Genomic DNA, 13,657 nt, shown 5'->3' on the forward strand with positions numbered 1-13,657 from the left:
TCAGCAAGGGCCCTTGAGGTCTTTATCTTCTTTTCTAAGCCGAAAAACTCCTTCACCAACCTCTCAGTCCTCAAAAGTCTCCTCTCTGGTCGAAAAGTGCCTCGGGAGAACCATCGTTTTAATATCCAGATCACTTTTCTATTTCTTTTAGGTCCGAAATGATCCCGCTTCTAGAGGAGGAAGGTGTCCAAAGTTCTCTTTGAGTTCACCCTTCGCTGAACGTAAACTTGGGGGGAGGCGGGCGGGGAGCAGTGGGAGAAAGACGGAGAGGTAGGGAACAGCTTGTCAGGATCTCCTGGACACTTTATAAGAAATTCACATTTCTGGAGAGCCTCCTAGAAATTCTTATTTGGCAGGCTCGGGGTTTAGGCCAAGATTTTTTTGTTGTTGTTTGTTTAACTCCAGTGGCTTCTGTTGAACTGCCCCAAACCCGGCTCTTGGGCCCAGTTACTAAAGGCACTTCCAATACGGGGATTGCTTCCGGTTCCCAGCCCGTGGCGGAGGGGTGGGGCTGGGGGGGCGGTGCAGAGTGAAACCTCTGTCCAGGTAGCTGGTGCGCACTTGCCCAGCCTGCAATTGCCAGAGCAGAGGACCGAAGGTTCCCAAGCTGCCAGTGCGCAGGCGCGGCTCGTTCGACCTCCCCCCACAGACCCGCCCCCGACGCTTGTTCTGGGGACCCCGGCGAGGTGGCCTTCCTCTCGCGCAGGCTCAGGACGGGTCTCGGGAGGCGGGGCTGGAACCCGGGTGTTGCTTGGATCTTTGTGGGTTCAGCTACACCTGGTGCGCAGGCCAGCCATGGGGGTTGTGCCCTGAGCCAGTGACAGAGTGCGAAGTGTCCCTCCGTCTGCCCGCCTGCGAGGGGCTGAGGAGGCCTGGAACTGGGCGCAGAGTTGCAGGGCCGATCGGTTCCCTGTGAGCTCTCCAGAAGCAATTCTGGAGGAGCGCGGGGCACCGAGATCTCAGGTGTGGCTGTGGCCATTTCCTAGTGGTCTCCGTGGGAGCTGGGTCCCAGAGTTCGGTCTCCAGAAGGAGGGCGGCGGCCGGGCTTCTGAGGCGTCTGGGAGTGCGAGAGGAGAAAGAGCATCGCCTCCCGCAGTCACAGCCGCAGCCGCACTGCGCTCAGCTGGGACGCCAGTCTGGGTTTGACAGCCCTGCTGTGGGTCCTGCGGGTCCGCTGGGCGTGGCTGCACTAAGTGGGGATGCCCGGTGTCATCCGGTTCGCTCCCCGCTCCCTGATCCCCGGGAGGATCGCAGGGCCGCCGCGAATGACAAAGATTTGGACCTAGTGAAAGGACTAGCCCCAGCTATGGACTCCAGAGTTTCAGGTTTGGCTATCGAGGGTGCCGCGGGCCGGAACCCTCCTGGGGAGTCAGTCTGGGTCTAGGAGGAGAAGGAAGACCATAGGATGAGGGCAGGGAGTCCCACTGGCGGGGCAGAGTCTGTCCTTGGGATTTCCCAGGCAAGAATATTGTAGTGCGTTGCCATTTCCTTCTCCGGACCCAGGGGTTGAACCCGAGTCTCCTGCATTGGCAGGCGGATTCTTTAGCACTGAACCACCTGGGAAGCCCTGACCTTATAATAAAGGGGCTCTTAAAATACGCCTTAGAGACCTAATGATGCTTTAGAACACTCAAGAAAGCGTCTCAGGAAGACCTGGCCTCTGCACTACTTCCCAAGGAGAAGGGGAGAGGTGTGACTTCCGCAAAGTCCCATATCTTTATGTGGTCTTGTCCTAGGCCTTATTTTGTCTTGTTAACCTGTCTTATACCCTCAGGTGACATTTAAAGTTCCTTGAAGTACTTCTCCATGTTTATATTTTCAAAAGGCCTAATATAGGACCTGCATATTGGAGGTCCAGTGACTACAAAGGAGTGGCCAGACTGTGGTCACCCCCCAGCTACCTACAGCTTGCTGTGGCCTATGGACACGGGGGGGCCTCATGCAGCAGTGTGCACAGGCAGCCTGTAGCTTGTCCCTCAGCTCCCTTAGGTCCAGCCTTATCCCCGGAAACCATGCGGGCGACACACTGACTTGGGGAGTCTGGGAGCTGTAAATCTCATGAGGGTTAGCCTTCTTTATGGCTCCTTTTACCTTCCTAGTTCTCCCTTCTCAGGACCCTGCTCTTCCTCCAGAGAAAGGCCTAGGAGAAAAGGGAACAGCCAGTTTATTCCTGAAAGCCAGACCTCAGGTAAGTTGGGGTTCTCTTTAAGTTTTTCTCAAATGCCTGTTTTGCCTCCTTTTCTCTGTTTTGCCCCTTTTCCCTTGTTTGCCAAAGGGAACTGGACCCAATTCCTGCTCTGCAGGAGGCAGAGCCCATCAAGGCTTTTGCTGGTCTCCTTTCCCCAGGGCCCTCTGCTCAGTGAGACTGGGCCCCTGTGCACGTGTTATCTTCCTGGATTAGTGTGGTGACACACTGAGGACCCTGGCCTTGGGATTGGCGGGGAGGATCTTTTATGTGTCCTGGTTCTGCTGTCTGGGTGTAGCTCCCAGTCCAGTGTTCTCCTTGGCTCTTGGCTCTGCCCTCCAGAAGTTCCTTCCTTTTGCAGTATCTCCCTTGGTTGCATATGAACATGATATTAAACTTTTTTTGAGGGCTAAGCAGCTTTTTTATCCTGAGTAGTTTGATGGCCCAAGGATTGTTTCAAGTCTTGCACCTTCAGTGTGACTCTCAAAACCCTGACCAGCTTTTTGTGCATTTGCTTCCATTAGCTCCGTATATCAATAGCTTTTCCCACAGTTGTTATTGAAATATGCCCCTCTCTTTAGACTGAATTGTGGAGCTTTGGGGGTTTGCTTGGCAAAACCTTACTTTTAGTCACTCTGAGCAATTTGGTCCCACTGAGAGGATTTACTGGGAGCCATAACTGAACTGAAACAAAAGGTCTGACAATCACACTCATGACTTAGTCCTTGCCATTAGGCTGGGTTTTAATCATCTTTTGTCATGCAAAAGCTATATCTATTTTGTCTTTGACCAGTTGGAAATGAGAATTCATTAAATCTCCAACCTTGCAAGTCCTGGAATTTCTGGGACACTTTCTTCTTCTTTTAAAATATTAAAAAAAAATTTTTTTTTTTTTGCTATGCCATGTGGCATGTGGGATCTTAGTTCCCCAACCAGGGATTGAACCCACTTCCCCTGAATTGGAAGCCCAGAGTCTTAACCACTGGACAGCCAGGGAAGTCCCTCTGGACATTTTCTCTTTGCCTTACATTTTTATTTTGCAAATCAGCAAACTCTTAGACTAATTTGTGTGTGTGTGTGTCATACTTTTGTCAAATGTAGCCAGTGACAACCAGCTCCTACCACTGATGTTATATTTCCCTCCTTGTCTCATCACATCACCAGCTCATGCTTGCATTGTTCCTCTTTCAAGTTATTGCATCAAGTTTTACCACACAGTTCACCACTAAATTACATGGGTTGCCATCTTGCCAGTGTTTTCTTACTGCCTGGCCCTGAAGCCACTATCACGTATTTTAGGCTTTTGTATTATGGCAGAACTCCACCTGGAGACCAGCTTTTTTAATGAGTCAGTTGAGGCTAGTTATACTGTGATAACAGCAAATCCTGAGGCGCTTACACCAACAACAGTTTATTTCTTGTCCACGTTACATGCAAGCTATGGTTTTGCCCCACATCTTCACTCTGGGATCATTTGCCATTCTTAGAGCAGCAATTGTAGAAGCTGACTGTGAAAGCTTTTGCTCATAAGTAGCTCATGTCACTTGCTTCACATTCCAAATGTGAAAGTGAATGACTTGACTACACCTGAGTCAGTGGGGTAGGAAAATCAATTCTATAGGGAGGGCCAATGAATATTTTGCACAAATAGTACAATCTATCATTCGGCTCACTAAGGTAGTGAGTTTTCCACATTTGATTATTTTGGACTGCCTTTAATATAAAATTGTTAGTTTGGCTTATTCTGTGGAATCAGTATCTAAATGGGATTTGACTTTTAAACATTTTGAGGGGAAAGTAAAAGGAGTTTATACTACCTTCACTTACTTGCTTTTTAGTTCATAGTTTATGGCTTATTGTACAATGTAAGTCAATTGAAAGTATTGTCGTTATAGAGGCTGACAGGATAGTTCTGGCTGGGACCCACAGAATGGTTGTACCTTGTGAAGAACTGAGATCTGGGGTTCTCACTCTCAACTTTGCACATTTAGGAACTGAAAAATGATTAGGCTTTTTGGGGAGATGATTTATATTAATCAGACTCACAAAAGACTTACTAATTCACTGTCAGTCCATTTGACATACTTTCACTGAACTGTGTGCTGGCAGCTGTTATGGGATAAGTTATTCTAAGCCCCAAATGATTTTATTTGGCCTTAGTAAGAATTATAATCGAAATCCTAGGCCACAACTTTCAAAAATACTTAATTAGAAGACTATTGACACTATGATACACTCAGAATGCAGAGTTTGTTATTTTTATTTTATTTTGTTTTTTATTATTTTATTTTGTTTTTTAGTTTGTTATTTTTATTTTAATCAGTTTGTTATTTTTAATTGATTCTATTTAAATGTCACTAAATTGTGAGACATTCTGAAAATTGAGGAAATGGATTGTATTTATTTCTCCCACATAAGTGGAGTGTCTCTAAAGGTTTGATTCTCCTGAGGCCCTGATTATATTCCTAAGCAGTTTGATGTTGAGATCTGTGGGCATTGCGTGGGATACTGAGTAGTAAGGATGACACAGTCCCTGGAGCAGCTTAAAATGTTTTTCAGATGGTAAAACCTGGCATTGCGATAGCCAGGAACTTTTGGAATCCCTTCTTGTACACCCTAAGGTTCTATTCAGACACCCGTCTCCCCTTCTCCCAGGGCCATGAGTGTGCTCTCCGAGGGTGCAAGATTGTCTTCTGTGTTTCAGGACCTGATGACATTTGAGGATGTGGCTGTGGAATTCACCTGGTGGGAGTGGGGGCAGTTGGACCCTACTCAGAAGGACCTGTACCGGGAGGTGATGCTGGAGAATTTCAAGAACCTGGCCTCCCTGGGTGAGCTCAGCTCCTCCAAAGCCCAGAGCCTGCCCATCAGGCCATCTTTAGTTCCTTGGTGTTTAAAAGCTAGGGGTGTCTGGGCCTGTTGGCTGACTTTTGCCCTGAAATTCCAGAATTAGACATTTATTTTCTCTTGGGGGCCAGGAGATTCAGTATTTTTTCTCCTTGTAGGAAAGTCCGGTGTATGCGAGATCAGAGTAAGACACTTTATGACTTCACCATGCTTAGTTGCAGGCTGTCCACAAGCCTTGGCCTCTTACATACCCATACCATGATCCTTTTCCTTCTCTACCACCAGGGTTTCCAGTGTCCAAACCATATATGATCTGCCAGTTGGAGGAAGGGGAAGAGCCCTGTATTTTAGAGAGAGAAATCTCAACAGGTGTCCACTCAGGTGAGAGTCAGGCTAAAACAACAGTATACATCATAAGGGCCAACTGTGACTGGAAAGTTCCTTTAAACCCTTGGTCAGGGGCCTCTTCTTTGAGAAGGTGTGGTCACTTGCTAGGAGCCCTTTTCTTTGAAAAGGTGAAGTTGCTTGCCAAGAGCCCTCCACTCCAGTATTTTGAATACTTGTAGGCTTCCATAATGTTTTCTGGTATGAAAAGATGTTCATTTTCTTCTCTAGTGTTTATCTTTCCTTTGTTTCTTGTGAGTAATGTAGATAAGAAATAAACATCTGCCCATCTCTGCCTACCCTTCAGGGTCCTTGGGACTATGTGTCATCACTAGATGTCACATGGTCAGTGTTAGATGGAGTCTAAGGACCAACAGTTGTTAAGTCCTATACCAGCAGGGATAATAAAGAGTTATCAGCAGATCAAACAGAACAGTTAAGTAGCCCAGAAATTAAAGGGCTACCAGCAAGGACATCCTGACAGATGACATCAGGAAGATCAAGGTGAGGACACTTCAGGCTTGATTAAGTTGAACTACAACAGAGGTGGTTCTAAGAACAAAGACCACTTCTTACCAGCTCTTGATGGCATCTCTTTGAATTCCTAGGTGACTTGAGACGTCGGGGTGGTAGGCTCCACCCCTTGGGACAAAATTCCAGACACAAAGCTCTCCTGCCTGCCATGTGCCGCTCAGGCATACTGCAGGAGATGACAGTCTGTGTCTGTGTCCATCTTTGAAACAGAATCAGCCTCAGGCCAGAGCTGAAGCTCCCCAAAGCAGGGCTCAAATCCTGAGAGTGCAGGCTGGGCCTCAACACTCCAGAAGAGGACAGACAGGGAAGATGCTGATCTCTGTATTGGTACTCTCTTGATCATATTTCCTTCCAGAATGAGGGCAAGGGTCTGGCCTCTGGATCTAGTCTCACCATCAGTATCTGTCTGTTTACAGTGTTCTACAAATATGGTGTGTTTCAGAATCTCTAGGGGAGCTTGTTAAACATTCAGATCCTCAGGATCCCCACAAGACCTACTGGCTCAAAATCTGGCCTGTGGGAGCCCTGCTTAGGCATTGCCAGTCATTTCTCTCTTCAGAAGGGTCACTATTATTGTATTAGCTGTCTACTGTTGCTGAAACAAATTGTCATAAACTTAGTGGCTTTAATCAACAGAAGTTTATTATCTCATAGTTCAAAACTCAGAATCAAGTATGGGTCTCACAGTGTTAAAATCAAGGTATCAGCGTGGCTGAGTTCCTTTCTGGAGTGTCTAGGGGACAGTCTGTTTCCTGTTCATCTGTGTTGTTGGCAGAACCAATTCCTTACAATGGTCAGACTGAGTTTCTCGTTTTCTTGCTGGCTATAAGCTGAGGAGCATTCCCAGCTTCTAAAGACTGCTACATTTCTTGGCCCGTGGGTCCCTTCCTCCACCTTCAGAGCCAGAAGTGATGGGTCGAATCTTTCTCACACCACATCTGACTCAGTTCTCTGATTTTGAGAACTCATGTGATTAGACTGGGCCCACCTGAATGACTCATGATAATCTCCCAGCCTCAGGGTCTGTGCCCTTAATCACATCTTCAAAGTCTCTTCTGCCATGTAAAGTAACATGTTTATATGTTCCTGGGATTTGAATACATAAACATGTTCAGATGGACTTGGACATCTTTGGGGGATAATTATTCTGCCATCACAGTTACATGCAGTAATAGATGTTAAAGGTATACAGTATGTATATTATACTATGTATATAGTACATGATAATGTGTGGTGTGGACTGAGGTGTTGAGGGAAGATTTTGTGGAGGGCATCTTCCTACCCTCCTCTCATCTTTACAGTCTTTGGATTTACCTTGTGTTACTGTTGTTCAGTAGCTAAGTTGTGTCCAACTGCAACTCCATGGACTATAGCCCTCAAGGCCCCTCTCTGTCCATGGACTTTCCCAGGCAAGAATACTGGAGTGGGTTGCCATTTCCTTCCCAGAGGACCTTCCTTATCCAGGGATTGAACCTGCATCTCCTTCACTGCAGGCTGATTCTTTACCACTGAGCCACCAGGGAAGCCCTTACCTTGTGTACTGGAGTCCCAACACTGTTCTCTCAGGCTTTTCTAATCTCCAGTTACCTGCTTATCTTATTCTTGGCACTTACAAAATGTTCTTCAGACACACACCATTCTTGGAAGAGACTGTACACCTCTTTTAGGTATTATTTTAAAGGTTAATTATCTTATGTCTATCATAGGACTTTACTTCCTCTTGGCATATAGAACAGGTAATACCAGCCTGTCTTTTTTGTTTTTTTTTTCCAGACTGGGAGAGAAGGCCTCAAGCCAAGAAACCTATGCTAAGTCAGGGACTTTCCAAAGAAGAATTATTTCAGAGAGCATCAGTGGAGAAACACATTAGAGATGAATTCAGGTCCTCCAAACTGAAAGCAACCTGTGGTTGGGATGACCAGGTAGAGATATATCCAAAAAAACAGGAGAGACATCTGAAAGAAACGTCACTCACTCAGAAATCTCCTCCCACCCCTAAGAGAGGTCATGAATGGAGTGAATCTGGGACCAGTTCAGGTTTAAGATCAGTCCCTATTAACCAACACCATGTTCCCACAGGAGAAGGATACTATAATTGTGATACAGAATTCAGACAGATTTCAGGGAGAAGTGACTCTCGGAGAACCCAACCAGGGAAGAAATCTTGCAAATGCAATGAATGTGGGAAGTTGTTCCATTTCCAGTCAGAACTTCAGCGCCATCAGAGACGTCACACTGGAGAAAAGCCCTATGAGTGCGGTGAATGTGGAAGAGCCTTTGGTCATATTTCATCCCTTATTAAACATCAGAGAACTCATACTGGAGAGAAGCCCTATGAATGCAGTGAATGCAGAAGAGCCTTCAGCCAGAGTTCCTCTCTTGTTCTACATTATAGATTTCATACAGGAGAGAAACCCTACAAATGTAATGAATGTGGAAGGGCCTTTGGTCATACTTCGTCCCTTATTAAACATCAGAGAACTCACACTGGAGAAAAGCCCTATGAATGCAGAGAATGTGGGAGAACCTTCAGCCAGAGTTCCTCTCTCATTGTACACTACAGATTTCATACAGGAGAGAAACCCTACAAATGTAATAGGTGTGGGAGAGCCTTCAGCCAGAGTTCATCTCTCACTCAGCATTATAGACACCATACTGGAGAGAAACCCTACAAATGTAATGAGTGTGGAAGAGCCTTTGCTCACACTGCCTCCCTTATTAAACATCAGAAAAGTCATGCTGGGAAAAAAACCCTACGAATTCAGCCAATGCAGGAAGGCTTTCAGCTGGAAAACACACACCACTAAACCTCAGAGGATATACTGAATTATATATTAGAAAGCAATCCTAGGAGTGCAACGAATGTGGGAAGATTTTTGGTCAGAGGACACATTTTGCTCAACATCAGACAGGACACACCAAACCGAAGCTCTATTAAGAGGGGGTGGGCTTTCATCATACCTCCTCCCTTATCAAACACAAGAGAATTCAAACCAGTAAGAAACTATGTGAATATAATGGATTTGGAAAGGCTTTAGTTAGTGGGTCACACATTCAACATCAGAGAGTTTATTATTTAAAAAAAATTTTTTGATATGAACCATTTTTAAAGTCTTTATTGAATTTGTTACAATATTGTTTCTGTTTTATGTTTTGGTTTTCTGGCCATGAGGCATGTGGGATCTTAAATCCCTGACCAGGAATTGAACCCACACCCCCTGCTTTGGAAGGTGAAGTCTTAACCACTGGACCACCAGGGAAGTCTCCATACATGGGAGAATTTATACTGGGGGAAAGCCTCATCAGTGTAATCAGTATAGCACAGGCTTCAGTCACATAGTGTTTCAAAAGCACACAAAAATCCCTGAAACAACTCCAGATAACTCATACATATTTTACATTAGTAACAGGTTAAGTTTTCTTTCAAAGGGCAAAGTGAAGTGAAAGTCGCTCAGTCGTGTCTGACTCTTTGTGACCCCATGGACTCTACAGTCCATGGAATTCTCCAGGCCAGAATACTGGAGTGGGTAAGCCTTTCCCTTCTTCAGGGGATGTTCCCAAACCAGGGATTGAACCCAGGTCTCCTGCACTGCAGGCAGATTCTTCACCAACTGAGCCACAAAGGAAGCCCCATATATATATCCTTTCCCCCTGCAAGTGTCCTTCTCTAACCCTCACTCAGGTCACTTTATATGCCTGGATGCCTGCAACTTTGTAGCTGGTTTTTGCCTAACATAGTCCCTTTCTCTTATGTATCTCTGGCCATGTTAATCATTCTCATCAGTGGGCACCTATCCTGCCACCCTGTCCTGCCCCCAAAGCCTCTGTTTTGCCTATAGGATAAAGGCTCACCTCTCAGTTTGACATTCAATGCCCTCTTCAGTCTGCCCTAACCTCTTGCTGTTCCTGATAAGAACCTCCATTTCAGACAAACTAGCTTGCTTGCCATACCTCAAACATGCGTCCACACTTTCCAGCCTGGGCTGTTCCGCCTAAGCTGTTCCACCAGCCAGGCATACCCTCTCCACTATCTAAAGCCTGGTGATCAGTCAGAACCCTATTCAAATGTCCCCTCATCTGGGAAGAAATCTCTTGAATACTGATGGGAAGTCAGATCTTACTCAATTGCAATTGTAAAAGCATCTGTTTCTCCATAAGTATTATTTTTAATTACTGATTTCTGATTGTGCTGGATCTTCGTTGCTGCACACAGGCTTTCTCTAGTTCTAGAGAGGGGGCTACGCTCTAGTTGTGGTGCACGGGCTTCACACTGTGGTGGCTTCTTATTGTGGAGCACAGGGTCTAGGGGTATGGGCTTCAGGAGCTGTAGCATGAAGGCTCAGTAGTTGTGCTATGAGGGTTCTAGGGCGTGTAGGCTTTAGTAGTTGAAGCACAGGGGCTCATTAGTTGTGGCTCTCAAACCTTAGAGCATGCATGCTTCAGTAGTTACAGCGCTTGGGCTCAATAGTTGTTGAATCTAGAGCATGGGCTTAGTAGTTGTGGCGCACGGGCTTAGTTGGCATGTGGAATCTTCTCATTCCAGTCCCCTATAATGAAAAGGACATCTTTTTTGGGTGTTAGTTCTAGAAGGTCTTGTAGGTCTTCATAGAACCATTCAACTTCAGCCTCTTCAGCATTACTGGTTGGGGCATAGACTTGGATTACCATGATATTGAATAGTTTGCCTTGGAAACGAACAGATATCATTCTATCATTTTTGAGAATGCATCCAAGTACTGCATTTTGGACTCTTTTGTTGACTATGACGGCTACTCCATTTCTTCTAAGGGATGGTTGCCCACAGTAGTGAAAATAATGGTCATCTGAGTTAAATTCACCCATTCCAGTCCATTTTAGTTCACTGATTCCTAAAATGTCAACATTCACTCTTGCCATCTCCTGTTTCAATAATTGAAAAATCAAGAGTTCCAGAAAAACATCTATTTCTGCTTTATTGTCTATGCCAAAGCCTTTGACTGTGTGGATCACAATAAACTGTGGAAAGTTCTGAAAGAGATGGGAATACCAGGCCACCTGACCTGCCTCTTGAGAAATCTGTATGCAGATCAGGAAGCAACAGTTAGAACTGGACATGGAACAGCAGACTGGTTCCAAATAGGAAAAGGAGTATGTCAAGGCTGTATATTGTCACCCTGCTTATTTAACTTATATGCAGAATACATCATGAGAAACGCTGGGCTGGAAGAAGCACAAGCTGGAATCAAGATTGCAGGGAGAAATATCAATAACCTCAGATATGCAGATGACACCACCCTTATGGCAGAAAGTGAAGAACTAAAGAGCCTCTTGATGAAAGTGAAAGAGGAGAGTGAAAAAGTTGGCTTAAAGCTCAACATTCAGAAAACTAAGATCATGGCATCTGGTCCCATCACTTCACGGCAAATAGATGGGGAAACAGTGTCAGACTTTATTTTTGGGGGCTCCAAAATCACTGCAGATGGTGACTGCAGCCATGAAGTTAAAAGACGCTTATTCCTTGGAAGAAAATTTATGACCAACCTAGCAGCATATTAAAAAGCAGAGACATTACTTTGCCAACAAAGGTCTGTCTAGTCAAAGCTGAGTTGGACTATAAAGAAAGCTGAGCACCGAAGAATTGATGCTTTTGAACTGTGGTGTTGCAGAAGACTCTTGAGAGTCCCTTGGATAGCAAGGAGATCCACCAGTCCATCCTAAAGGAAATCAGTCCTGAATATTCATCGGAAGGACTGATGTTGAAGCTGAAACTACAATACTTTGGCTACCTGAGCGAAGAACTGAGTCATTTGAAAAGATCTTGATGCTGGGAAAGATTGAAGGCAGAAGGAGAAGGGGATGACAAAGGATGAGATGGTTGGATGGCATCACTGACTCAATGGACATGAGTTTGAGTAAACTCTGGGAGTTGGTGATGGACAGGGAGGTCTGGCGTGCTGCAGTCCATGGGGTCATAGAGTTGGACACGGCTGAGCAACTGAACTGGAATCTTCTTGGACCAGGGATCAAACCTGTGTGCCCTGTACTGGCAGGCAGATTCCTATCCACTGTGTTACCAGGGAAGTCCTCCATAATATTTGAAAGTGAAAGATATCTCGACTTGGAGTAGTTCTTATCAGTGTCTTAATCTACTTAAATCATTGGTTGTTTATTATCTTGCCATTTTCTTGTCTCCTGAATCAGATTATCAGATGCTTCAGCTCATTTCTCATACTTCCTCTCAGAAATGAGCACCCAATAGATACATTACTTTGCCAACAAAGGTCCATCTAGTCAAGGCTATGGTTTTTCCAGAGTGTTGGACTGTGAAGAAAGCTGAGTGCCGAAGAAGTGATGCTTTTGAACTGTGGTGTTGGAGAAGACTCTTGAGAGTCCATTGGACTGCAAGGAGATCCAACCAGTCCATTCTAAAGATCCGCCCTGGGATTTCTTTGGAAGGAATGATGCTAAAGCTGAAACTCCAATACTTTGGCCACCTCATGCGAAGAGTTGGCTCATTAGAAAAGACTCTGATGCTGGGAGGGATTGGGGGCAGGAGGAGAAGGGGACGACAGAGGATGAGATGGCTGGATGGCATCACTGACTCGATGGACATGAGTCTGAGTGAACTCCGGGAGTTGGTGATGGACAGGGAGGCCTGGCGTGCTGCGATTCATGGGGTAGCAAAGAGTCTGACACGACTGAGCGACTGAACTGAACTGAATCACCTGTTAACTTGAAAAACAACTTCTATTGCCCACGTTTTCTTGGTACTCTGACTACAAATTTTCATACTAGATAAAAATCTTTCCTTCTAGAAAACTATCAATTAAATATTTTCTTAAAAAATACAATATTGCTTCCTGTAATTATTTTTCAAATTCAAGTATAGGTTAGTATTGTTCTGCATTCTGTGGGTAGCTTGTTGGATTTGTCCATGAAAATTTATTGCAATTTTATTTATAAATTCTCATTCCAACTACCCAGTGTTGGGTTAAACTCCACAGGTTAAGGATATAGTCCCTCTCAAGACTGGGAGAGAGGGACACTAGCAAAGTCACACGTTGATTTGTTTAAGATATTTGTCCCTGTAGATGATAATGGAAAAGCCACTGGCTTTAATTCTCCATAGTGTCATTTGGTGAGACTAGAACTGTTCATATATATTTATCATGGTGATCTGCCAATGGATGGCATACCCAGAAGTTGGTAAGATTTAGAGCAGTGGCAATTATTTAGGATAATCTAAGAATGGGGAAGATACCCTGGAGGAGGAAATGGCACCCCACTCTAGTATTCTTGCCTGGAGAACCCTATGGACAGAGGAGCCATCAATGGAGTTGCAAAGAGTCAGACATGACTGAGCGTGTGAGCACGATATAAGCATGAAAAATGGTATTTGAATGAGTATGCTCTGACCTAACAAAGAGGAAAGAAAAGAGAAAACAGGTCATTATGGATGGATAACAACTAGGGATCAATAGAGATGAGAAGAATAACTATGGGCAAGCAGATGAAAAATAAAATAGGGCTTTTTGGGGTTCTTTTTTTTTTTTTTTTTTTGAAGTAAAATTGATTTATTCATGGTAGACAAAACAGGGCTTTGACACAGTTGTTGGTCTGACATCTTGGGCAGAAGCTATCCCTTATCTGAAGTCATTGATTTATTCCAAAGGTCTTCAGTCAGCTGGTCTGGAGACCAGCTGCTTTAGAGCATCTTGGAAAATCCTC

The 13,657-nt window shown here is 44.9% G+C and overlaps 1 protein-coding gene across 1 annotated transcript; it reads left to right on the forward strand.

Annotated features, from left to right (window-relative positions):
* The first annotated feature begins 557 nt into the window (after nucleotides 1-557).
* ZNF514 (zinc finger protein 514) lies at nucleotides 558-12,713 on the forward strand. Its single transcript, XM_070380049.1, has 4 exons — nucleotides 558-2,188; nucleotides 4,890-5,016; nucleotides 5,318-5,413; nucleotides 7,724-12,713. Exons 1-4 carry the CDS (start codon nucleotides 2,078-2,080, stop codon nucleotides 8,755-8,757), a joined length of 1,368 nt encoding a protein of 455 aa, XP_070236150.1. The 5' UTR covers nucleotides 558-2,077; the 3' UTR covers nucleotides 8,758-12,713.
* Nucleotides 12,714-13,657: the final 944 nt, after the last annotated feature.

This window comes from Bos mutus, chromosome 11, assembly GCF_027580195.1.
Source record: "Bos mutus isolate GX-2022 chromosome 11, NWIPB_WYAK_1.1, whole genome shotgun sequence".
Classification (NCBI taxonomy): Eukaryota; Metazoa; Chordata; class Mammalia; order Artiodactyla; family Bovidae; genus Bos; species Bos mutus.